General features: G+C 38.9%; 1 protein-coding gene across 2 annotated transcripts in view; it reads left to right on the forward strand.

Annotated features, from left to right (window-relative positions):
* Positions 1-26,299, forward strand: part of LSAMP (limbic system associated membrane protein) — a 591,338-nt gene extending 565,039 nt beyond the window's left edge. The window contains exons 8-9 of one of the 2 annotated variants that reach the window (XM_019734849.3): positions 17,577-17,609; positions 23,963-24,198. In XM_019734849.3, coding sequence (XP_019590408.1) covers positions 17,577-17,609; positions 23,963-24,060 — 131 coding nt within the window. In that variant the 3' untranslated portion in view covers positions 24,061-24,198. Of the gene's footprint in view, positions 1-17,576; positions 17,610-23,962 lie in introns of both variants that reach the window. The other variant, XM_019734850.3, reaches the window with a different exon arrangement.
* Positions 26,300-27,029: the final 730 nt, after the last annotated feature.

The following is a 27,029-nucleotide window of genomic DNA, read 5'->3' on the forward strand; positions in this document are numbered from 1 at the left end:
AAGTCATTTGTATTACTTGAAAAATGAATTTATCTACTGCCTAAGGTTGAGCTAAACCCAATTACAAGGACATTACTTTTTCTTAAAATCTTTACCAATTCAGGGGCATTTTCCTTTTAAACGTAACTATTTTAGAAAACACAAAAGGGGAAAACAAGGCAGTCATTCTGTATTCCTTTTCGTAAAACTTTCTACACACTCAAATTAAATTTTGCCTCCTACATCACATTTAGATGCAAGTTGCAGCCCCAACCTTCTAGTTTAAGGCTGTTTAAAGGCAAATTGGCAAATAAAATGAAAACATTACCAAAAAATCTGAAATGAAACCAACCTACCATTGAAATTAAATTCCAGAAAAGTGATTTGCAAATAACACTCAAAGACTTGAGAAAAAATGGAAAGTAGGCCATGCGGGGGGGCTAATGTGGAAAAAATAAATCCAATTAAACAAGATTATAGTATATATACTGTAAAGAAAACGTGCTCAGCATTAAAGGTGGAAAGCTGCTGTTTTATTAGTTTGAAGACAGATCATGTTTCATTAACACTCATCTGAACTACAAATTAGGCCAGAATTGGGTATAGATATTCAGATTGTCAATAATGCAATCTTTTGCATATCTACGTACTCATTCATATGCAAACTTATTTTATTATTAATTATATTTGAAAGGAGGATTGCAAGGTTTTAAGGATCAATTAGAAAGCTTAATAAAAGAGTTACTCTTAAATTTGAAAAAGGGTCCAAACTATTTTTAGAACTCTGTTGAATAAAATCCTCCCCTAAAACATTAATGAAATCTGTTTCTTATGCCAGCCACTAAAAATAACACTGTTAAAATGTGCCTGTTTTTTACACTTAACATGAAACTTCGTGTCATGGAAAATATCCCATTTTGAATTCCTGACATGCCACAGTTATTTTAAGACATTTATCTTCTAGTGTTGCTGCAGAGATTGACACCATTTTATCACGTTGCCATCTTGTACGTATCTTGATGTGACAAGCACATACATACATATTTGTCCCAATGGATAACATTTTCAAAATGGTCTTGCTCCATCCAAGGTGAACTTTGCACTATGTCACTATGACTCTAGGTTGTCCTTCGTGACAGCAGTTGTGCAGCCACAAACTCAAATATTTTATCTGATCATGCTTTATGATATATGTAACAAAATGAACAAAATGAAGCCAGACACTATTCACAAAGGACAGCTGTTGGCTATTGAAAAACAATCTGAACCGGGGATGGAGCATGTGGGATTCTGTTGAACTTGATATTTTCCCACAAACGGAATTGTTGATTGGAGAATGACCCTACTTTGATTTTACATTGTAGATAGACTGTAGATAGCTTTCGTAGTTCCAATAGTTTTAGAGAATATAATTTATCTGACTACTAATATTTTGGGCTTCTGCTGGTCAAAATTGAAAAGCTGTTCGTAGAGACTTGGGATAGCTTGTATAAGAAGTTGGTATAGAAAGATAGTGCCATCCTTAGTCCCCTATTCTTTACAAAGACTTTATTTTTGGAGCGATCAAATCCCCTTTCTCCTCTCCTTTCCAATCAAAATGGGAAATGCAGTTTCCCCTGGGGGAAAAAAATATACTAACATATAGAATCCTTAACTTTTTTTTATAGTGCCACTTAAGTACCGAAATATCTATGAAAGGCATGCCTGCCTCACTGTGATGATAACTAGTGCACAAGATACCTTCATTAATTAAATATTGTATTTTGTCATCTATGTGGAATCCTACATTTCAGCCCTAAGTGTTAAGATGTCTCTAAGCAGTTGGTTAATGCAAATGGCGTCAAGGATTTTGAACCAGTTAATTTCCTTAAGGTGTCTTGAATGTAGGAGCAAGTTCCACCAAAGGTCCTTTTCTGTCCTCCTACCATAAAAAAGAGAACTTTTCTTCCTACTCTCTAGTAACAGAAAAGATGTATATTTTCAGCTGCTTCATTGTTAATATCCCTCATCGAAGGGTCTCCCCTCCACCCCCACTCTACATGGCTCATCAAGCTGACTGGGGATAAACAGCAGGGTCACAGCAGGAATGCAGTCCTAAACCCCTTCTCGCTGTGATTAAACAAAAACAAGGCTCAATAAATCAAATGTATTTCCCTTGGGTTTCCTTCATCATATTGCTTGATTTTCTGCAGTGATGATGATAATACTGGAATTACACCAAAGGATAATTTGTATTGTTTGTGGCCAATCAGAAATTTTTCAAATGTCCTTTTCTATTCTGCCAAAAACAAAACAAGAAAAAGCAGTGCGCTTCCCTGCTCCTTAATTTAAAAGATATAGTATATATATAAATTTCTTTTAAAGTAATGTTCCATCTTTGATCTGTTTCTGATAGGTGTTTTTCTCATTAAGTTTAATTTAGGTTTATTTATTCTGAAATGAGCCCATGAATGGCATATATTTACATAAGTACCCCTGAATATATCCCTGCAGAAACGCCACTGAATTGTAAAATGGGGGAAGAGTCTACATCTGAGGGAGATTTTCTCACTTTGTTAGGCTCAAATCATTTCCCTGAGGCCTCGGAATACTGGGAAATGATAATATTGTTCTTTTCTCCTCCCCATGAGCTTACTGTGCATAGCCCTTCACGATGTCAGTGCATCTAGAGATGCCCGCACATTTAGAAGGACTGCAGGTTCAAAACGAGGTGACCAGACCAGCCTCAGAAAGTTAAAATGAAGTGAAAGAAAAGGACAAGGACAAACCAACATTGCCTTGTTTTTATCTCCCTCAAGTGAGGAATTCCCTGGAGCTTGGGGCTCTCTGGGCTCAATCAGCCCATCATTCTCCAGTCACTGCAACTTGAAAAAAAAAAAAATGTCAATAACCCTGGAATGTCTCACTTGTTTACCTCCCATCTGATTATTTATCCCAAGTGAACAGCCTTTCCATTCACTAACCCCGTGTGGCAAGTGGGTTTGGGGAATGTTGAGGTTATCTTCCAGGTCCAGACATTGAACTGGGTTTGTTCACAGCTGCTTGCTATTCAGTTCCTGTTTTTCCATTGATAAAACACATTGCACATGGCTGGGTTTGCATGATTAATACAGCTGTCTAAAGCTTTCTCTGAAAACAAAACAAAACCCTCCCAAATTAAAGTTTAAAAAAATTAAAATCCAATCCACAAACAAACCAGGCTTGCAGATACCAGAAGTCCACCTGGCATGTTTCCATCTGAGGGAGACTGGTGGAAGGCCTGGCATCAGTACAGCCAGATTCTGTCTACAATAGGAGGAGGCAATATACCTGAACTCACCTGGCACTCCCAGGAATGGGTTCTCAAAATCAGACTCCACTGGGTATGAAGAAAACTGGGAGAAAAATCCTAAAACTATCTCACGCCGTGAAGATGACTGGATAATCCCTACAGCTTTCTTTATTTTCTGTAGGCCACTATCCCGGATATCAATGAGAAAATGCCTCTTTTCAATTCCTTATTATAACAGCACTTTCACCATGACTAATAATAATGGTAATAATAATAATAACTAACACCAATAGTGGGCTTCTTGTCATGTAGCAATAGAGTTCTAAGGCCTCTTACGTGTACTAACTCAATTAATTCCCACAACCCTAAGAAACTAACATACACCTTCTCCCATACTTTTTAATCATTATAGTGTACTCAAATTCCAGTCTACTCCTCACTGCACAGAAGCACATGTATAAATCCACAGTACATTTTAAATAAACATTATGTATGCATTTGTGTTCATTAGATACATATCTCCTTAACGAATTTTTTAAAAATTCATCTAATTTACTTTATTATAATGCTTGTAATACACAATACGCAGTTACCTAATATCCATACACTTTTACAAAGTCCATTTCCAAATATACTCAACTCACGCAGAGATTTATATGAAAGTGTTCCTCTTTTAAAACCATGAGCAGAGCTATCTGGCATTGGCACATCTAATTTCACACACTTCTTCAGGCTGATTTACATACACACCTCTATTAATCATGGATAATTACTAGCATTGTTCTCTTTAATTCAGTTTTTCCAACTGTGAAATGGGAAAGAAATTATATTTTTCATGCCTACAAGCTCAAAGTGGTGTTTTAAATAATATATTAAGGAGCACTTCAAGTTCCTAGGGAGAAAGTATATTGAATTTAAAATAAGCGTATGCAGAGACACATATTTGTCATAATTTTCAAAGTACTGATATTTAGAGATGTACTTGCATCATATTGTGTGGATATTAACTAGATATAGGTTCAGCGTGGCTTCATTGTATTTTCATGTATTATGTATTCTAGGGTTGTCTAAAATGCCCCACTGCTAATAAGTTTAAATAAAGAATTATCCCACGGCCGAATAAAAAATAATTCATTATTTTTCACCAACCTCATAATATTACACTTAAGAAGAGCTGCCACTTGCACAGTTTCCTATTGTGTGGCACACACACATACACTCACACACGTCAGTGGATGCCGATCATGCCCATTACCATCTGTTAGATTAATCTGAACTCGTCAAGCTAAAGAACCTGCCCTTTTTGTGGTCAAAGGTGTAAAGCATGTCCTAGGAAAGGTTTCAGTTTTTAAACACATGGCTTCTTTCCCCCTAGCTGGTAGAAACAAGGACCTTGTTTTTACTGATAAAACTTTGGCCGCCATGTCAACACAAATTTACAGCAAAATCACAGGCCCTGATTTATACACATGAAGATAATGAAGAGTTAACGTTACTACTGGATAACCATCCCCTGACTCTTTTACTGGGAGTAAAATCTGACTGCCGCCTGATTTTTTCATTGGTAGGAAACCAAGTGGAATAATTGTGTCAATACTTCACCTGGACTCAGTCAATCAAATCAGCCAATCTAGTGATTTAGACCCAACTGTAATAGTTGGCCCAACCCAATAATTTAGACCCAGTTGTAGCAGGCACTTGTCTTTGTTGCATCCATTTCTGTGCCTTATTCTTCTCACCTCTCCATTCTTCCTTCTGCTCTGCTTCCTGAACAGTTCTTGTTCTCTCCCTGTTAAAATTTGCTAGCAAGAATAAATCTGAAATTTATTCACCCTATTGTTTAAATGTCCAACACCAGCTTGGAAGTGTTACCTCTCTCAGAATTTACATTAGCTTCAAGCTAAATGGCTAAAAATCCTACTGGATCGATTTAAAGGTAGGAGAATTTTTTTAGAGCTTGGTACTCATTTCTAATGCCTTTCCCTATTTCCTTTGTCTGGATCTGCTATACCAGCCAGCCTTTCCTGGGGTTCTCCCTGTGCTATTTAGATTTATAGAACCAGCAGGGATTTGAAGATGAATATGTTTTTTGAAAACCCAAGCTCCCACTCAATTTTAATTTGAGGGGAATAGTTCTTTTCCATGAGCTTTACGGGGGACAAAATATCTTTCAAAGTAACAATTACATTTAGGGATTAAGTTTAAGTAATTGACAGTCTTGTCTTTTTAATTAAAAGGAATAAAGCTGCCTAAGAAGAGCTCCTCAGTGAGATTTGCAGCAGAAAATGTTGGCATGCTGCCCTACAGGGTGAGAAGACCATGTTCTTGAACAGACAGAAAATGCTGATGCAAGGCACTGGGGTCCTTAGAGTGCACCCCCAACAGAGCTTGCCTTGGTGTTTGCCTCAGTGTGCCATTTAGCAGGAGGGTAGCATCCACAGTGAGAAGCTTTACTTTAGCCAGGAAGGAAGTCCTTTTCATGGGAACTTTGCTCTAGATTCAGGTACACTGTATGGAGCAAGTCCTTACAGGAAGTGGCACTATTTAGAGTCAAAAAGAAAAAAAATAATACATAGTCTTCCAAGAACTTAATCATCAGTACAGTCTCAGCCTCTGACAAGTGTCATATCATAGCCCCCAGAAAGTATAAACTTGAATTTCAGTCAGCCCCTTGGCTCTCTTTCTTTTTCACTTGAAATTCATATGCCTGATTTATATTTCTTGATTCTTTTTCTCTACATTTTCCACCATATTCACCTTGCATTACATATAGGAGATGTGACAATTAAGTTCGTGAACTTGTTGCAACGATGTTGCTACACTTTTTTTGATATCAAAGGGATTATTCACTTACAACTTTGTACCAACTGGACAAAGAGTTAACCAACTTTACTATTTGGAAGTGCTGAAAAGGCTGCATGAAAAAGTTAGACGACCTGAACTTTTCGCCAACAATTCATGGCTCTTGCATCACGACAATGCACCAGCTCACACGGCACTGTCTGTGAGGGAGTTTTTAGCCAGTAAACAAATAACTTATTGGAACACCCTCCCTACTCAACTGATCTGCCCCCCAATGACTTCTTTCTTCACCTGAAGATAAAGGAAATATTGAAAGGAAGACATTTTGATGACATTCAGGACATCAAGGGAAATATGACGACAGCTCTGATGGCCATTCCAGAAAAGGAGTTCCAAAACTGCTTTGAAGGATGGACTAGGTGCTGGTGTCTGTGCATAGCTTCCCAAGGGGAGTACTTTGAAGGTGGCCATAGTGATATTCAGCAATGAGATATGTAACACTTTCTCTAGGATGAGTTCGCGAACATAATTGTCAGACCTCGTATATACCCACATGTGTGATGGGAGTAGGCAGACCACTCATTATGACTCCACTAAGAATTCTCAGCTTATATTCACCACAAATCAGTGAGGAGAGAGACCTTGCAAGTCATTTGTCACGTTTCCTAATTGGACCCTGGAGAGCCAACAACTGCCATAGTTGCACTGTTTTGCTTATCACTGTGCTGATTGTAAAAGAAAACACTTCCCACATCTCTGTAACACATATGTACATTTAACAACTAGACATTATCACTAACAGAGTATCTTTACTGTAAATCATAACTATCAGTCCTTTCTACTTTATCTGCCCCATACAACAAAGATTCTGACTTAACCACTCACCTTCTAAACCTTGCAGTTTCAATATGACTTATTTTACTTGCCTAAGAGGATATTGTTTGGGGCAACAATAGCACCTTGTGATTTAAAAAAAAAAAAAAAAAGAAAGGAAGAAAGAAAAAAAAAAAAAAAAAACAGTAGGAGATAACTGCGCCTTGGCTGAGTGTCCATTCTCTGTACCATCTCATCCTCTTCAGCCCGTATCCCGTACAGCAACAAGCATTCCCAGCCATGTTCTATGTTGGAACGTTGCTTAGTCATTCTAAATGACTTTCTCAATCATACATGTGGATTTTGTATGACTAAGAAGTAGGGGATCTTTGGAGAGCAGAAACAGCTTAAACAAAAGAAACCAAGCAGTAGCTTGCACTTCTGTTTGATGAGTCGCAAGTTAGAGAGTAACTTGGGAAATTTGTTCTGTTTTCCTCCCTGGAACTCCAGAACTCAGGTAAGTTCATCGTTGAAATCTGCTTAGTGTTGCAGTACTGGAAAAGACGGAATGATCTCATTCATTGGAGGTTGGTCTTCCCTTAGAGGATCAAACCTCCCTCTCTAAGTCATTCAGTTAGTAGCATGACTTCTTGTCCTGCGTTCAGATGTACTCTCCACTTGCTTTTGCTTTGTAGAGTTTCTTTTAGAGTTCGTGTTGTCTTCTCCTTATGATTTCTAACCATTAGGAACACACACAAAAAAGAGCCTTCATTCTTGAAGGGCAGTGAAAAACTAGTTTCTGGCACTGGTTAAGTGTATTTAACAATGTAGAGTATTCAGATTACACCATTCATTCACTCAGGGGAAGAAAAAAAAAAAGCTATCCTAATAGTTTCTATGTGCCCAGCTCAGAGCTGGGTCTTGGAAGGGACTGTGGAGAATGAGCAGACAAGGTCTCTGCTGTAATAGAGCTTACACGCCAGATGGGGCAGTAGATGTTGAAGTAAGCAATCCAAGAAACTACTAAGTTTAGGATACCTGTGGGTATTTGAGGGGCACAGAACAAGGATACCTTAGCTAGCTTGAACTGCTCGGAAAAGGCCTCCAGGTGAAAATGAAATTTAAAAGGCACAAAGGAAAGAAGGGAGAGGGGCAGAACATTCCAGTACATACAGAGCTCTAGAATCCAAAGAGAGCTGAACAATATTAAGTCTAATTAATTTTAAAAATCTGAAAAAAAAATATCAATTTTTGCCCTAAGAGTTTCTTAATCGTCTTCATTTGTATCTGGCCTGTTTAAAACAAGAAAAGAAATATGATAAACAATGGAGTTCAAGGGAAGGGGATCAGCATTTCCACCTCTGTTACACTTTTAGGGCAAGAAAGACTACCTGTTGACTTAATTGGACAAACATGTACCACTACTGTATACTGTATGGCAGGCGGCACTATTCAGAGTGAGTTTGCTGGCGGATACCGAGAGCCTGTTATCCGGCAGAACCTCTAGAGAAAACTTTCAGCCTCCCAACAGGAAGGGTTGATAGTAGGATTTTATTTTATTTATAGGAATGGTCAAGTTGTAAAGAGCCAGCAGTATGTTGCAGGAGCTGCTCCCAAACATGGCAGTGATGTTATATTCGGAGTCAGTAACACAGCAGGAGTTACAGACAAATCACTGCGGCATCCAGGCACTCTGAGTAGTAAAGTCACGGAAGGGTCCAAAGCAGACCCACCTTTACCAAGTTCTGCACTGTGGTGGTTAGTGCAAGGCATGTAGGGCTAGGAGCGTACCACCATTTTGAATCCCTTATCTTCTTAATTCCAAGAGCCTTAAAAAACTCCAAGAAATCTCACAAATTCACTTGCTATTTCTACATTAAAATTCCGTAAGCCAGTTACCTTGGTTCATGGTATTTGAATGTATTTGATTTTGAAATATATAAAATAAAACACATTACATGGATTCAAGACAGTCTTGAATCCCTTAGACTTTAAATCTAAAATATATTCCAAAACGAGATATGGGGAGTGGCCGGTTAGCTCAGTTGGTTAGAGTGTGGTGCTGATAACACCAAGGTTGTTGGTTCAATCCCCGCATGGGCCACCGTGAGCTGCACCCTCCTTAAAAAAAAAAAAAAAAAAAAAAATGAGAGAGAGAGATCTGCAATGCACCATTTAGGGCTGGGAAGTAGTAGAAAAGAAGAAAACCAGAAAGGATGAAAATCTCTAGAGACCTATCCAAACATATGCTTTTAAAGCTTTTTAGCAAGTCAAAGAAATGAAGGCATGAAAGGCTTTAAAATGCAGTTAAAATGTATGTGTTTAAACACGGAAAACATAATCTACTTTATGTCAACAACTAAGTAGATTTGGGGCTGGGAGTTAGTTTTCATTAAATCACGTGACTGGTCTTTACTTCCAACAAGGAGAAAAGGTCAGGACAGTGCCCACAGGTCAGATGGGCACATTCTAGGCACAAGATTCATAGAAGCCCTTGTTCCTTCTCAGACAGACACCACGTATCTGACCAAATACCTTACTGACAGATGATTCCAGTAAGTTTACTTCCCGAGTTTTTCCTAACCTTATGCATATTTTGAGATGGAGTGGCCCAGGGAAACCCCTTTATTAAACTTAGCACCTTGGGCATTCTCTAACATTTGAATTCATTGATTATTAAAAATTAAGCCTCTCAGGCTAAATAAGAAACCTGAAGGATTTGAGAAAGCTGACTTGCGGTAGGAGACTTGATGAAGGCCTTTCTTTGTGTTAGGAGTGCTAGGTGAGACCGTATTTTCTGGGACAATCCATATCGCCACTGAGCAGAACCCAGAGTTGTTAAAGTCAAATCATGCCCCTCTACTTACTCTACAGGGCAATTACACCAAGCCTGCAGTCAGAAGGACCTCGTAAACCCATATCATACATTTTTTATTGCACTGTCATTTCATGCTGTTAAGACTATGTTCCTTACAGAAATTACACCTCACCTATGGTTTTACGATATGATACCAGCCAACTAAAAAGTGGGGGGAGTAATTCAGCCTTCTTGTAATGATGTCAACGCAAAGCCAAATAATCAGAAACTGATTACTTACTTTCCCCCAGATTTAGAGGGTATTTTTAATGCATTGATTTGTTTTTATAAATAGTTTTCTAGTCTGATAATAAATGTTATGCATTTTCATTATAGAAGAACTTGAAAATTTATGAAACTATAAAGAAGAAAATAAATATCATATATAATCTCTCTCCTCAGAGATAACACCATTAATATGATATAAACAAATGTTTTGTCTGAATGTTTGAGCTGTCAGTGTGCTATAAAATATTCAAGTTAAAACACCTAAACTGTTCTCTATTGTTTGCCCTCTCTGAGGCTGGGCACGTTTCTGTGACTGCCCAAGGTCATTGCAGAGGCAGGCCCAAAGCAGCCAGCCCTCCTGACCTAGGCCAGGGTTCTCTCCACAGTGACAAACACACTCTAAGCTCTTCCAGGACCTAAATCCAATCGGACTCGCTTTATAAGAGATTTCCTTTGACTTACAAGCGATTTTCCTTGTGTCACCTCCAGGATTTCAAATAAGAATCCTCCTTTCAGCTGTGGGTGCTCCAACATTCTCTCTCTAAATTGGAGTATTAATATTTTTCCTTTTATAAATTTGTTATTTTTGGGTTTTTTTGTTTGTTTGTTTTAGTGAGATGACCTTTTATTTAAAAAAAAATTTTTTCTGATTCTGTTTAGTTTAGAACATTTGGTTTGTAGAGAGTCGTTCCACTAACTAATGAAAAAAAGTAGTGAGTCTCAAATATATTACTCACATGATATAAGGAGAAATTACGTCAGCATTAGTTTTAGTTTGATTTATCCATTCATTCAGCAAAGAGTTATCACCATATGTCCAAGGTGACTAATATCCTGGTTAATCATTCATGTCCCTGATGCACCCCAAAAGAGCGTGAAACATCTGAAGTCCATTTCTGGTCACAGTCAATTATAAGAGGAAAAGCCCTTAGAAATATTTGAAAGCAAAGTGTAGGATTTCCTTTTGACCCAAATCTCGCTAAGTTGGGCCAATATTATTTCTCAAATATTGATGACATGCTAAGACTTTTTCATTTTCTAAAACAGTTTGATAAATTTTCTTAATAGTTAGGATACTGGTCCACCTATGAACTAAGAAAACAGATAGAACCTTAAGGTTGAAATTTAAACCTATTTCTCAATTTTGGCTTTCCCCCCCCCTCAACTAGACTCAGAATGATTACTGAGAACATTACTATAGAAATATTAGGAATTACGGTTTATACAACATGAATGTAGTATGTGGGAGAAAATCAAAACCTCTAACCATCCAAATAGAAATCGCAGGCATATCTTTTCCCGTGTCAAAAGAAAAAATAATAATACTTGTAGGTAGAAGCCGCTAATCCATAAAGCCTCTGAGTAGAGTGGAGAAAACTTCGAGAGAGTAATTAATAACTTTCAAAGTGTGGCTTTGAAAATTGAAATAGTAAAAATGTGCCCCTTTTGAGCCATTATAATTATAAAGGTTTTATTTTTCAAAACCTTGGCAAAAAAATAAGTCAGAGCACAAAAACCATAAACTCCTGTGGAGGAAACTTACAAGTGTTATTCTTCAAATCCTCAGCATCAGTGAGGGAGGAAGAAGCAGCACGTTGAACCCTCTCTTTTGTTTCTTTTATTAAATGTCTTAATGATGTAACCTCATCCCTCTCTCACTTTTTCCAGGTAACTGGAGGATAAAACCTCTATTGAATTTGGACCCTCCCTCTCCCCTAAACATGTACTCTTACTAATTCTGGCCCAGAGGGGGGAAAAAAGTGCCATTAACTATTTTAGTTCTCTAATATGTCATTTTCAAAACCTGTGGCACATTAGAAGCCTGGCCTTATAGAAAGAGTTATGCCGTACACAGCAAAAGAGAGAATGTTTCCTTGCTCAAATGGCTGTAAGAGGTTAAAAAATGAGCTATGTGTTTTCAAATAAACACCCTGGAGTTAGAAAAGCTATGCAAACAATTTAAACCCCCAAACTCTACATATCCTACATGTGGATGGGAATGAATGCTTACAAGCAGAGAATTAGAGGGAAGTTGTCAAGGGTTAAGAGTCAAAGCACTGAAAATCAGTTATTCTCCTACGGGTTTGTTGTACCCTCATCTCCTCTCCCAGATAGAACTCAAAAAGGCAAAATGCCAAAATTGTTCATAAACATAGATGTGAAAACTCCCTCAGGTGATAAAAGAGTTACCAAACAGTAAACTCTAGAGTTTCTAATGAAGCATCTCTCATCTTCACAACACTCACTTTAATTTCTGGAGAGAGAGACAGACAGACAGACGGAGAGACAGAGAGAGAGAGACTTAATCATACCACATAATAGGAGATGAGAGGTAAGAGAAAGAAAAAATCTTCTGGCCTTTGAACAGAAAAGAAGCTTGGATTTTTATTTTCTAAGGTTTAAATTTTCAATAGTCATGCGGGTATTCTGAAATAAAACTCATCTGCCCTCCAGAAAATTTTCTACCTGCTAGGATTTGGGGACTGATGAAAGGGCCTCCTAGCTCCTTATGGCTCTTCAAATGACTGAATCCCCAACAATAATTTTGTCGTGGCATTAAGTTGTGGTGGTTCCAAAAGGAGAATAGAATCTCCCCTTGCCTAGAATATTAGGTAGGACAGCTCTTGAGGCTTTAATTCATGGGTGTCCAAACTGCGGCCCGCGGGCCAACTGCGGCCTATAATTGGCCCGCAGCAAATTCCAAAAATATATTTAGTTTACTTAAATAAACCAGGTGAGGCAATACGTACTTCACCTCCAGTGAGTGGCCTGACCGTTTGTGTATTTTACCGCATATGGCCCTTGGTGAAAAACGTTGAAAAAAGTTTGGACACCCTTGCTTTAATTAATTCATTCACTCAGTCATTCATTCATGCACTCAATTATTCAGCAAATCTATTGGACACTTAGTCTGTGCTAGAGAAATATCGAGTTTCCCCGAAAATAAGACCTAGCTGGACAATCAGCTCTAATGCATCTTTTGGAGCTAAAATTAATATAAGACCTGGTCTTATTTTACTATAAGACCAGGTAATATAATGTAATATGATATGATATCATATCATATCATATCATATATATGATATGATAATAATACCAAAAGACGCATTAGAACTGATTATCCGGCTAGGTCTTATTTTTGGGGAAACGTGGTAGTGAGCTGAGTCTAAAGTAGTGAAGACATTGTCTGTGCCAATGAGAGAGGCAGACTTAGCTCTTTTTGATTCAGGTTAGTCTAACATGGCTGGGTATAAAGAATCTGAAAGTCAAAAGTCAAAGACAGATTAGCATAAATAAATTTGCCTTTTCTAGTATTAAATTATTTCCCCCATTACCTCCTGTACCCCCTCATTAGGAGCTGAGATCCAGGCATATGACAATAATGTTTCCAGAGAATGCTAGAGCTTTCGCTGTGCTAGACTCCTCCAAAGTTTAACCCATTGTATTGCTGCAGTAGATTTATCTTTTTATTTTATTCTTTGGACCTGCACTGCCATGCTTACTTGCTAAGTGTATTTGCTAAAGCAAAATAAATATGTGGAAAGAAGTTTTCCTTAAAGGCATAAATATCATACGTTTCAGGTATGCTCTAATGAGTGTGTTCAGAGAATGCCTACAGAAATAATATCACTGGCAAGGCAGGATTCTCTCAAGAACTTGAGATCACCTTCACATTAGAAAAGGAAGAATAATTTTTAGTTGTTAAGGATCAAAAGAAATTTTTTTTTTCTCGTCTGTAAGAATAGGAAAGACTCCTTTTTAGAGAGTAACATTTCAGGCCTTGAACATTTTTATTGTTCCCATTATTGCCACCTGGTGGACAAAGGTGATTACTTTAGACAGCATATAGGACCATGTCTTAGAATTACCACAAGATGGCAGCACACAACCAGCTTTTCAAAGAGCCAGGCTCAAAATACTAATAATTCCAGATTTTGCTCCTCAAAAGAGAATGTTCAATTCCAACAGAAGAGGGAATAGTAGGAAATAATAGTACAAAATAATATCTCAATTTTCTTTTTCTAAAGACAAACGGGATTCCAAGTGTTAAGATCATTAATATTTCACAAACCGTTTCATTTATTGCAATAAGGAGGGCTTCCTAAAATTTAAGTGGTAAACTAGTTTGCTTTTTAAAGATATTCCAAATAAATGTATATTTCATATGAATTTTTGTAATCTTTTATTTACATAGTATAATATTTTGGCAATACTTTTAAATCCTTCTTTTAAGGAGCTCTTTATAATTGATTAGTAGGGGAGGTTGTGTTCTCTAAAGTCCGTCTAGAACAGAGACTCTTCCTCAAGCCTGTGCCAGTAACTGGTTAACCCAGGCACATTGCTAGTTTTCTCCTGACCAAAATGCCACCTCTTCAATCTGCTTCCCTGTCACTTCAATGTGCTAGCTTCTCTCAATGTTTTGTTTACCTGTATTGTTGCAGTAGATTTATTTTATTGTTTTAAACTTTATTCTTTGAACCTACACTGCCATGCCTTACTTGTTAAGATATATTTTTCTCTTTTCCCACTGAACTTTCACTGATAGTCATCGCTAGAAGGTATTTTACCATAAATCTGACTCTTATTTATTGAACACTTGCTATGTGTCTGGCAGCATTCTAAGTACAGTATGATAATTAATGTATCTAATAGCTAGCACAGATTTATAAGGAGCATGTTAATTAAATTGATTTTACAGATGATGAAACTGAGGCAAAGAGAAGTTAAGTGATTTTTTCCTAACTTAAGCAGGATCATTGGTCTTCCTGTCTGCCCAGTTTCCTGAACAATTGCTTGCAATTATTCCCATGAGGTCTATGGAGCAGAGGAAACCAGGAGTTCTTTACATGAAGATGGTCCCATCATGGATCCAAGCCCCTTTGGGTGAAGGGCACCACTCTATGACCTTAAGGGGCCCTTATAAATTCTAAATAATGATAAGCCAACAGGCTTAACTGAAGAAAGAAGGGAAGTTGCACTTCACACCAGGGCAGAGCCAAACTCTCTGCAGTCGATACTGAAGCACTTCAACGTGCCAGGTGTAACCCTAGAGTTATATAGGCTATCGTTATATAACCTTGCTTTCATAAAAATACCAGAGGTGTATTGGGGAATAATGAACAAGGTTCTACCTGGAGAACTGGGAACTCTGAATTTCAGTCTCGGCTCTGTCTCCTGCTGTGTGACCTTGGGTAATTGATTAGCCTCTCCGGGCCTCAGTTTCCTCATATTATGATGAGCACATTCTCTATAGTGCCGTTTCAACCATTTTTAAAGCAACGTGTTGATTTCAAGAAAAGTCAGAGCAAGTATTGTACAAGAAAACAAGTGGCAGTATGTTTAATACACAATTGAAACATCAGTGTAGTCAACAGGTAGAGACTGGTGTTTTATACTTTGATAGAACCTGGCTTCACTTCTGGGGTGAGTGTGACATTAGTTGCTGGCTTCTGCTGAGAGAGGAGCAGAATTCTCCCTCCATTCTTCTGTATGGACTTTTACAGAGAAGACTTCCGTTATTTCTGCAAGTAGTGGACGAGCTCTTCAAGAAGAGAAGAGCAGGTGCTGATGACTTTGAGCATCTTCAGAAGTGTACCTGGAGGTCCATCAGTAATCCTGATACAAAAGAACATTCATACAGAACTGCCTCTGCCCCCCACATCTGACCAGTGCAGGGAAACTGTCCTTACATGTAGACACAGCTTGCTCTTATGCATAGCCTGGCTGACACCCGTTTTGCTAATGCTGAGTGATAGCTAAACATTTTCAGGACTTCAGACCAGAACAGTGCTGCTCTTCTTATGGCCATTGTAAGAATGCCAGAAAACATCAGCGTGCTATTGGAGGGCTTCTATTTGTGACTTCCTCCTCTCAACTCTTGTAGAACAATCTACAAGAGTTGAGAGGAATCGGTTGCACTGGACCTCAGAAACTTTGCAGATCTGATTCTGTGCTCAATCAGAGAATAAAGAACAGAGTCTCAGACCCACTGTTAGGAGAATGCTTGGCATATATTTACTTTTCTCGTATTTCAACGATCCTAAATCTTCCATTTTGGCTTATTGAGCATTCAGATTGCCTTCATGCATTGGCTGGCCTGCAACAGGGAACAGTAACAGACATAGCCTCTGCTTGCATAGAACTCTCAGTCCAGTAGTGAAGACAAGCATTAACCAAAACTTCAGACAAATGTATTTGAAATTGAAACTGAGATGAGTGTTACAGAAGAGAGCAGAGCTTATCATAAAGGGACTTAATTGTACCAAGGAGACGCACTTTCCTGTGGAAGTTATAACTGAATTCTGAAGGCTGAGTGGAATTTCTAGTACAGCTATCTTTGGGCCGTAGGCCCTGCGATACCATGGAGAATAAAGGAAGGCTTCTGGGCTGGAATGCAGAGATAATAAACATTGATAAAGCTGGAGAGGTGAGGTGCAGAGTCACAGAAGCCGTGCTAAGAATTTTGCTGTTTATCCTGGAAGCCATAAGAAAGCGTTAACAAGTTTCAAGCAGGACAGTGAGATGATTAGATGTCTAATTCAAAAGGCTCTCTTTGGCTTCAGAGTCCAGTCACTTTACTTCCTTAATGAAAGCATGTTATCCAAGGATGCAAGGAGGAAAAAGGTCCATACCCCACAGCCATGGTTTGGGCTCCTATATCTGACCAACCATTCACTTGGTCCTGAGATTCAGAGTGGTATCCTACAGAAATTTTCCATGTTTACTTCTAAAAATCTAAAAATATTATGGTTTAATTGATAAGGATGTTTAAAAGAGAGTACAGTATTTGACCTATATGAGCTCTTCTAATCCTGAGATTTATTTATATGATCAACACATATTTAGTGAACACCTACTGCATGCCAGGCTCTAATCTAGGCACCAGGAATATAATGGTTGATAAGACATATACACTGTTGCTACCTCTGAAGCACATATTCTAATGTAGAAGATAAACTAAATAAGCAAGCAAGTAAATGTGTAACATGATGCCAAGTGCTATTAATATTAGTAAATCAGCATAGAGGACTAGAAAGTAACAGAGGGTACCATTTTTGATAAGGTGATGGGCAGTCCTTCCTGGGTTGATAATATCTTAGCAGAAATCTGAATAAAGTGACTAAGTGAGCCATTCAAAGATCTGGGGAAAAAACTTTCCAAGCAGATGAAACAACAAGTGCAATAGTTTTAAAGTTGGAATGGATTTAGCATGTTAGATGAAAAGCAAGAAGGTCAATCGGCTTGAGTGTAGCAAACCAGGGGCAAAATGGTAGGCTGGTGTCGGGAGCCAGACTCATTCTATCATTCCACTAAATTGCAGTCAAGAGTTCTTTTGCATGCCATACTCAGAGTTCTTATACATGTCTACACACATGTAACATCAAGTATTTGTAGTTGCAAATTGATTTTGCCACCTCCAGCTGCACAACATTTGTTCCAACAAAACACTCTCTTTCCATGTGCCTTTCTTTCAATCTCTACCAATATGTGTTCCTATTAGAATGCTCTTTCCTCTGTTTCTCTCATTCTCTTTCCAGTGGAGAGTACCAGACTCCCTTTGTGTTTATTCTCAATTGATAAAGAATTTTTTGTCTGTTTTTGTTTTGCTAAATGTTTCTTTTTTAGAAATTGGCACCACCGTGCACTTCAAGCAAAAAGGTATGGTTCTTATTTCTGATTACCTTTTATATGTTAAAATTAAAATTTCACAGTAATGTGTCGGGGTCTTATACCATGGAGTTTATTTCATCTCAACAATTTGTGATAATAATTTCCTTAACACATTTGCTACTATTTTTCCGAAAATTGTGAACTTCTTTGTCTCAGAAATCTTCTGGGCCAACCCATGACTACTATATTGCTTTAGACGGTTACTTATTTTTAAATCTCTGGGACTGAGCAAGTTACCACACACACACACACACACACACACACACACACACACACACACACACACATTCCTTATCTTAAGCATCTCTGGTTAAGTCTTGTAGAGCTGCATTTTTTAAAATATTCACTTCTCAGTGACAGGGCTCTCAGAATAGATATAGAGCCTACTTTACCACCCATTGTTGGCTATTCAAGTAGATACATTTGCTAAGGAAACTAGAGCAGGGTCTCCTAAAATGAAACATTTGAGCATTTAATACTCCCTCCTGCCTCCGCGTTCTCCCAGGTCTTCAGCCTGCCGTAGCACACCTAGGCTGCTGGGATCTCCCAGGAATTGCCCTTTTGTGCCAGCCATGTAGCATGTAATTCACATACTTTTCCCTACAAAGACGGTGACATCAGGTCAAAGCTTCATGAAATGGATCCTAAGATGCCAACACCAATTCTAGGGTGCCCTCTTTGTAAGGCCCACAGAAATCCCTAACAGTGACTGTCTCCAGACCACAGCCACAGAGGAACCTGGGTGGCCAGACACTACCCTCGTAGCCACCCATCTTGGATCGGTAATTGTCTCATATGAAGATGTCTTCTTTGAACCTCAAAGGAGATGAGACAACCAAGATCATTGTCAATAGTGGAAACCTGTTCTTGTGGGATGTAGACTCCACCAGTGACCAAGAGCCACAGAGATTATGGATGTTTTGTTGCTGACTCTCAGGAAAGGGCCAGCATTTTATGGCCAGCTCTAGCAAGCCCTCACAGAGGGCCGCAGAGAAGACGCAATCAGAAATATGTACATAGGACCAAGATCATTTGGGGCAAGAAGGTATAAATTGCTGTTCTCTTCAGCCCTTCTTCTCTCCCCGGTACTATAATTATCAATTATATTGGAATTTTAAATGGCTAGTAGTAATGGAGCATATACCTCAGGGCTTTGGTATGAATGGAGAAACAGGGCGTAGGGTCTTGTTTGTTTGTTTGATTTGGTTGTTTTGTTTTGTTTCAAAGACCATTCAGATAAATTCCTAGTGTCTCCCAAAGGAATTCTAAGTATTGGCCTAAAATTTCAGAAGATTGCATGCCAAAATATGTGATGCTGTTTTGATGAAAAAATGTGATAATTACAACTTTACTGTGAGAATACTTCAGCCTTAAGCAATACTCACTCTATAGAAAGGGGAGAGAATTACATACGTAATTATGTAAGAGTATCCCGAATTTAATTCTAAGACACAATGCTCAAAGAAATCAATATATTTCGTCTTCTAATCTACTCCAGCCTGGAGATTATAGTACAGGATTTAATCCTCAATTCATTCACGCAGAGCAAACGGTACTTGCTGAAAATGGACAGTAGGTGGCGCCAAAGTCAGTTTTATCAGGTTTCCCTTAAACATGCGTTCTCAAGACAGGTATGTGCCTTAGTCTGGGCATCTAGATAATATCTAAGATTTGGTTGGAGATTATTTTTTTCCTTCACTTAACAATTGTTTTGTATATTATTTAGGTTTTTGTTTTATTTTCAGTCAGTCAGCCCTTGGTAATTCTAAAAAGAATTCAAACTTAAACTTTCCTGGTCTTTCTTCTTTTGTTGTATGGCTGAATAAAATTACGATGGGCCTCTATTCCTTAGTATCTGAAAAGAACGCCTAAGGATCACTAAGGGTGTGACTAATGATTATTTTGAATAAATTTAGTCCCCAATCCAGGAAATGGGCCCTAAGTGCTCAGGAGAAGCAACAGAAATGTATTGGCCAGGTTTGAATCACAAAGTGTCTCTAAGCGCGTGCTCTCTAAAGCAGGTGTTGAAAATTACTTGTCTTTTCTTAGAGATTTTACGGAAAGTTTAATCAATTGGCTCCACATCCTAAATTAGATTTGTAGTGTAGAGACTGCCAAAAAATTCTCGTATTCCGCAATTTCAGGATGTTTCATCAATCTTGTCCTTAATCACAAAACCCCTTTTTAAGCACTGTCATGACAAAGGGCAGTCCAGCATTTACCATGATACAGCCTCACGTGTGTTGACTCAAGATTTCCAATCTTGCTGCAGCTGAATTTTGCCCCTTCAGGTCAAACGTGAAAAGCCTTGACCCAATTCATAAACCAGTGCCTTTGGTTGAGGTATTTTGTGCATTTCTGTAATCTAGCCAGCTGTAGTTAATAACGATGATGCCACCATTTATTGAATGTTTACTAGATACCATGTGTATAAGTGTGTGCACACACACATATAGAAAGACCAAGATATGGATTTTATCTGTTACATAAAAAACATGTAGCAATTTCTGAGTTGTGGTTCTATCTGCCCATCTATTCTTAAGGCTAATTTATGTTTGCCGACTCTTGCTTTCATTATATCTGTCAGTATATAAAAGCACTTGCTGGGCCTGGCCATCTGCTGTGGAAAATAAGATTTATCATTTGCATTTCCACAAATAAGCAGAAATTTCATAAGTATGAACCAAGATATAATTAATGATTTTGCTGATTATTTTTCCCTGAAATGGCCATTAACTGAAGTAGTCTCTACGCAGTCATGTATATGTAACTATAATTGCATACACACTTGTGCTCATTTCCCAACTATCACCCTTGCATTTTTTCAAGACTGTTTACTCTCAGAACCAATTGTGAAAAGTGCAAGTCCTATAAGCACATCAAATAGCTTATATGAGAGCACTTAATAAATAGTAATTCATAGAGATGAAAATATCCTTAACAGAGCCATGAAATGCACTTCAAATATATAATAATTCTATTAAGGATAAAGTTAAAGATTATTAACACAATCATATACTGGGATTCCCTATGTGTAAAACAGACTAGCATGTAAAAGTAATAGAAAGTAATTCTCAATTATGTGTATGAACAAAGCAATAATACTTGTGTATATCATGCGTTTCTGAGTATGCATATAACATGTATTTGCTTTGTGTCTATGTATACATATATGTGTATACATACATTAGCAAGAATGTTATATATTGAACATGTTTAGCTTCATATGTATGTATTTTTCTATGATAAAATTTTTGCTTTTTCAGTATTTACTGCCCCCCAAAGAAAATGATAAGACTACTAAGCTTTTTAGACTTCCCCAGGCACCAGTCAACTTCAAGATGTCTGAAAGAAAATCTAGCCTGTCCCAGCACTAAAAATGAGACCCTGTTTCCCCGAAAATAAGACCTAGCCGGACAATCAGCTCTAAAGCGTCTTTTGGAGCAAAAATTAATATAAGACCTGGTCTTATTTTACTATAACACTGGGTATAATATAATACCGGGCCTTATATTAATTTTTCCTCCAAAAGATGCATTAGAGCTGATTGTCCGGCTGGGTCTTATTTTCGGGGAAACACCGGAAAAAGGAAATAGGTAGAATTAGACTCTTTCTGAAAACCTTCTGTTTCACAGTATCCCTAGAGCAAAACAAAAATCAATTTTGCTTAACACTGTATGGCTTCAATTTGCGTGTAGTCTTTCTCTGTTTCAGAAGCTTCGCTGACACACTAATTCAAAAAATGTGCCACAGAGCCCATACCATCTAAAGCATATAGAGGACCTCAAATGATAGGGAATCACATGGCCAGCAGGCCAGAAGCCCTGGGAAGCTGCCATTAAAAGAGCTTAAAGGTCCCAAAATGCCAAAAAAGGCAGGGGTGGGGGACAAAGAAAGGGTGGATTAGAAGGGCCATTGAGCTAAGACTCCGAACACCTGGATTCTAGTGCCTGGTCCACAATTACTAATCAGGTGCCTTATGTAGGATTCATGATCTTCTTGAACCTTAATTCCTCATGAAGGCATGAACCTGAAGGTAGCGAAATTGCCTTTTTATTAATATGATTTTATAGCCATTCAGAAATTCAAATTGATTGAATATTTAAATTCTTAATCTGTATTTCCAGAGCTTTACATATAATGAAGCTCATTTTACACTATATGCTGTTTGAAGTTTGTATATATTCATATTTTTATATTAAGAAATATTTTTAATATCCTCAAGAAGGCATCTAATCAAAATAGTCTACGGACTATGGAAAATATTTTTAAAAATTTTTTTTTATTGGGGAATAGTGTGTTTCTCCAGGACCCATCAGCTCCAAGTCATTGTCCTTCAATCTAGTTGTGGAGGGCACAGCTCAACTCCAAGTCCAGTCGCCATTTTCAATCTTTGGTTGCAGGGGGTGCAGCCCACCATCCAATGTGGGAATTGAACTGGCAACCTTGTTGAGATCTCGGGCTCTAACCAGTTGAGCCATCAGGCTGCCCCTCCAGAAGCTCAGCTGCAGCTCGTTGACTTCAATCTAGTGGAGGGCACAGCTCAGTGGCCCATGTGGGAATCGAACCTGCAACCCTGTTGTTCAGAGATTGTGCTCCAACCAACTGAGCCATCTGGCCGCCCCAAAAACATTTTTTAAAGATAATGAATGCCTTCAAGTTGTTTTATTTGTTCTAGCTATTGTTTTAAACAAACCCAAATTTATTTTGCCCAGTGTTCAATAAGAGACTCATTGGCAGCCCTTCAATGGGTAACTTCACTGTGCAGTAGTGACAGGCAAAAACTCTGGATCCAGCACCCTGGGTCAAAATCCGAGTTCCTCTACTTACTAGCTCTATAAACTTGTGCACTCGATTTAACCTCTCTCTGCCTCTGTTACTTTACTGTAAACCGGGGCTCATTGCAGTACCTGCCTCGTAGCATGGTTGTTTGTATGCTTCTATTTGTAAAGTGTTTATAACAGCACACTGTACTAACAGCTACATAATTGTGTGTTGGTTTCATTTGGTTGTAGCTCTTACTATTTACATAAAACATCGTTTAGGAGAACATTCTTGAATTCAACATTTTTCCTGTTATTTGTTGACAATTTTGGCAACATTCACATACCAAAGGATGCTTCTGTTGTACTTGCAAACCATCATAGGTTTAAACACACACACACGCACACGCACACATGCACACACACACACACACACACACACACACACACACTCATTCACACACATTAATCTGTATGTGTGCCCCCAAAACTTCAGTGACCTATAATTACAATCACCCTGATCTCTCTTTTGAACGTCATCATCTAAGCATTCAACCTTAAATCATAAAGTCTTTTTTGTGAAAATTACTAATTATTTTCTTCTTTTAATGGATCGATATGAGTAGAATTATACAAAAGGAGAAAATGGAACAAGCAAAGGCATAGGAGACAAGCTCTTCAGATCTACATTTTTTGCCCCAATCCTTCTCTTTCTGTCAACACACAGATCCCTTTTCCACTTTCCTCTCTATTTCAACCTCCCTCTTGGATCTATACCCCTATACGCCAAGTCGTGTCCACATGAGGAAAACTAGGGTGGCAGTGGGCAACACACAGACAGCCACTCCATGTTGAATTCTGGGCAAGTTCAAGTCTCAGTTTGGACCTGCCTCTTAACCTCTCTGGGCTTGTTTGTTTGTCTTCGTTTTTGTTGTTTTGGTTGCCTTTGCTTTTGATTTTTAATGTGTCAAATAAAGAGTTTACACCAGATGATCCCCTGCTGCCTCTTAAGACTCTACAATGAGTTGACTTATTTTCCACCTTCCAGCTAAGGTGCCACCCAGTCATACATATTACTTTGAAACAATTCCTCTCCCCATAGCCAATAAATAATTACTGCTTCCCCCCTGAGAAACAAGAGAGTCACAGATTGGTTCCATGTTTTATTGATGGAGACGCTGTGATGCATCGGCTGGAGGAGCCCGTGTCTGTCTGCTGAAGGACCCGCGCCAATGCTTGGAATCTTAATGAGTTCTGGCATCCCTATGCAGAGCAGAGCGTGCAAGCGGGGGCTGGTCCTCCATCGGACACATCAGTGACAGCCAGTGCCGGGCCTTCTCTGATGAGAGTGCTTTGTATTTAGAGGAGTTTCAACCAGTGATACCCCTTGAGATACTTATACTTAAGGAGAAGGATTTATGAAGGATGGCAAGCCCTTTTGGGGCTATACGTAAGCACGCCAACTTTGAGGCACTGGTACCTGGCCTGGTCTTACCTCCGGTACTGTCAGCCGTCAGCCGTAACAGAGTGGGCCAGATGTAACTATTCTCTTTTCTCTCTCTCTCTTTTGTGCTACAGGACCTGGGTCGGTGAGAGGAATAAACGGATCCATCAGTCTGGCCGTACCACTGTGGCTGCTGGCAGCATCTCTGCTCTGCCTTCTCAGCAAATGTTAATAGAAAAAACATTTTAAAATAATTTAAAAAAACACACAAAAATGCGTCACACAGGATACAGAGAGAGAGAGAAAGATAGACAGAGAGAGAGAGATGGGGGTAGACTATTTCACAACTTTGTGTGTTTATAAATAAAGGGGGAAAGAAGAAAATGAAGGAAAAAAATACAACATTTAAAATAATATTAAAGTCCTTCAATAAACATTTGAGTATAATTCAGGGTGGGAAAAGTTCCACCAGGATGTGTGTATATCGAAGCAAATGTATGTTGTGTAAAGACTACATCATGGTAAGGACATCCAGATGTTGTAAAAATAAGACAAGTGAAGAAGCACCAGATAGATATTAACCCCCCACACACACACTTTATCCTTCCTTCATCCTTTTTTATCTGTAAGGAAAGAAAAAATAAGGTCTTGCCTTTGGTGTTTATAGTTCCATCATCTTTTTATTCTGTTTTTCATTTGAGCTGACTCGTAGCCATTTCCGACTATCAGTGGAATCCAAGCTGGAGTCCTGTGTTCAGCCTTTATCTGGCTTCCTTGCCTCCACTAGCTCCCCAACTTTTAAGACTATGTCCTCGCCCTCCCGTGTGTTGTATCTCCCCCTCATCCATCCCGGACATTCCCCTTCTATCCCCTCCCCCACCCCCACCACTTCTCTTCACTCCCACCCCCTCCCTTAGCACTAGTCATGCCGCAAATGCTAGGAAGTGCCATTTTAATTTTCTCCACTGTGCGTGCGTGCTCACGTCTCTCGCTCTCACGTGGGTGTACATGTGTGTGAGCGTGTGTGTCTCTCTCTAAAGCATGCCAAGGGAATGGTCCATGTGTACATAGACTCGTGCTGTAGATACTGTCCCGCATTGTAATTGTGAGACGCGGCTGTGACAAGTTGCTGGGGGACATGGTGGTGTAGGAGGCAAGGAGCAGAGTCCCTCCCCCCATCCATGGCTGTCACATGACATCAGTGTGTATTCAAACCAAGCTGTGCCCCTTCTAAGGGCAGAACCTCATATTCCTCCTCGTCCAATTAGCAGAACCCAGTCGAGAGTCACTCAGAATATCACTGTAAATGCAAGTGCCTACTATTGATGGGGTGAGCAAACAGTAGACAGAATCAGTGACGTGGATGAGGTGACCTAGGAGAGAAGGTTTCTGAGTTCACTCTTGTTCCATGAGTCAGGGATTCATAGATTTTTCTGGCTTGTTGCAAGCTTGGTCCTGCCCTGCTGCAGGAGTGAGTAGCATGTGTTGAGTAAATCCTCAGAAGCAGGACGGCCTCCAAGTGTTAATTCCCAATTAAAGCATGAGGAGCCGCGTGGAGATCCTAAGCAGCCCTGTTTTGCCCCCTCCCTGATCTTCAAATAACACTGCATTTGCCCCATGGATTCCCCTGAGCAGAGATTGTTTCCTATTTCAGAGAAAATATAGTGAGAGGGAGAGAGGCAGGAAAATTGGACAGATGCCTAGGTCCCTGCTCATATTGTAGAGATACTGTCGGAGCTCTAATACAAAGCACTGACCATAACACACAGGAATCCACTCCTGTGCTAATTTGCAGATTTTTGTCCTAGTGTTTTAGGCCAATACTTTATTTGGTTGCCCACATTATCTCCCTTCTGTTCCACTGATGGTGTTTGCAGCACCATTGTTCATTATCAGAGGCCAGGCCACTAGGAATGGCATGATATTCCACTTTCCCTGCTCACTTTGGCTTCTAGTCTCCTGAAAAAGATACAGTGGGGGATATGATGTTTACGTGTACAAGAGTCATCTTGCCACTAACACTGAAATACGACTTAGTTTCTTAACCAAGAGAGCTGGGAAACTTGTAATAATCTAGACAGAAGTTGCATGTGTACCACAAAGCTTGGCATCAGCACAACACCAGAAGTATTTTCCTTAGGGAAGGGCTTGCAGAGAGAGCTGTCTCTATGTGTGTAGATATTTTTGTCAGGAAACCAACCATTGCTTTCGCTTGGACTATAGGAGGCATTGGAAGTGGCTCAGTTTATGAAAGGACAGAGGATTATTTTTGAGGTCATAAATTGAAAGTATTTTAGCAGAGCCAAATATGGTACTTCACCAAGTTTTGGAAACTGAAAAACAGCTGTCATGTGATATAAAACAAGAAACTTCATAACTGCAAACCAAAAAAAAGGAAGAGAGAGAGGAAGCGAAGAAGGAAAAAAGGGAGGAAGGAATAAAGGAAGGAAGAGAGGGAGGGAAGGAGGAAGAGAGGCGGAAAGAAAGAAAATCTGCAATTTCTCTTGATAGATTTTATTAACTGAAGTCTCTTTGTAATGAGTCTCATCTTTGAACGTAATGATCTCCTTGATGAGCAGCTCTTTAAAAATCTCTTCTAGGGGATTCTATTGTTTGTTTTAGAAGTTCATTACCAGCCTTCTTTCATGATTTTGCAGTTTAGACAATTGAGCTTGGGGATTGGTTATTTGTGGCAGGTCCGGGCATAGAACAGGTAGCTACTAAAATGTAGGGACGGTGAGCCATACTCCTATGCAGCATCAATTTTTGACAATCAGAGATTTCTCTAACAGTCTAGTCTTCTTCGTACAGGATTAAAGTTTATCATCCTTGATGATAAATATTGCCCATTTATCAAAGAACCAGCTACATCCTTAAGCGGAAGCTTTAGAGGAGTGCGTCTAATTTCAAGATATATAAGAAGAGAAAAGTAACAGGAGTTAATTCAGTTTAGTATCAGTTTCAGGAACAGATCCTGGTGGCATGTCACAGATTTTAAGCATACACCTAGATTTCTTATTGTCTCCACCCTATCATAAGGACAAGGTGTTGGTTTTATGGAAGGTGACTCTCCATTGAAAGGAATGTCTTTGCCATGTCAGCACCATTTGTTCCCTGAGTTTTAATATAATGGACCATATATTAAACATAATTAAACATATATTGAATATTGTGGTGTTTGCATATATCTCTGGCAGGATC

The sequence above is a fragment of the Rhinolophus sinicus genome, chromosome 17 (genome assembly GCF_057876585.1).
Source record: "Rhinolophus sinicus isolate RSI-liver-muscle chromosome 17, RSI-T2T, whole genome shotgun sequence".
NCBI lineage: Eukaryota > Metazoa > Chordata > Mammalia > Chiroptera > Rhinolophidae > Rhinolophus > Rhinolophus sinicus.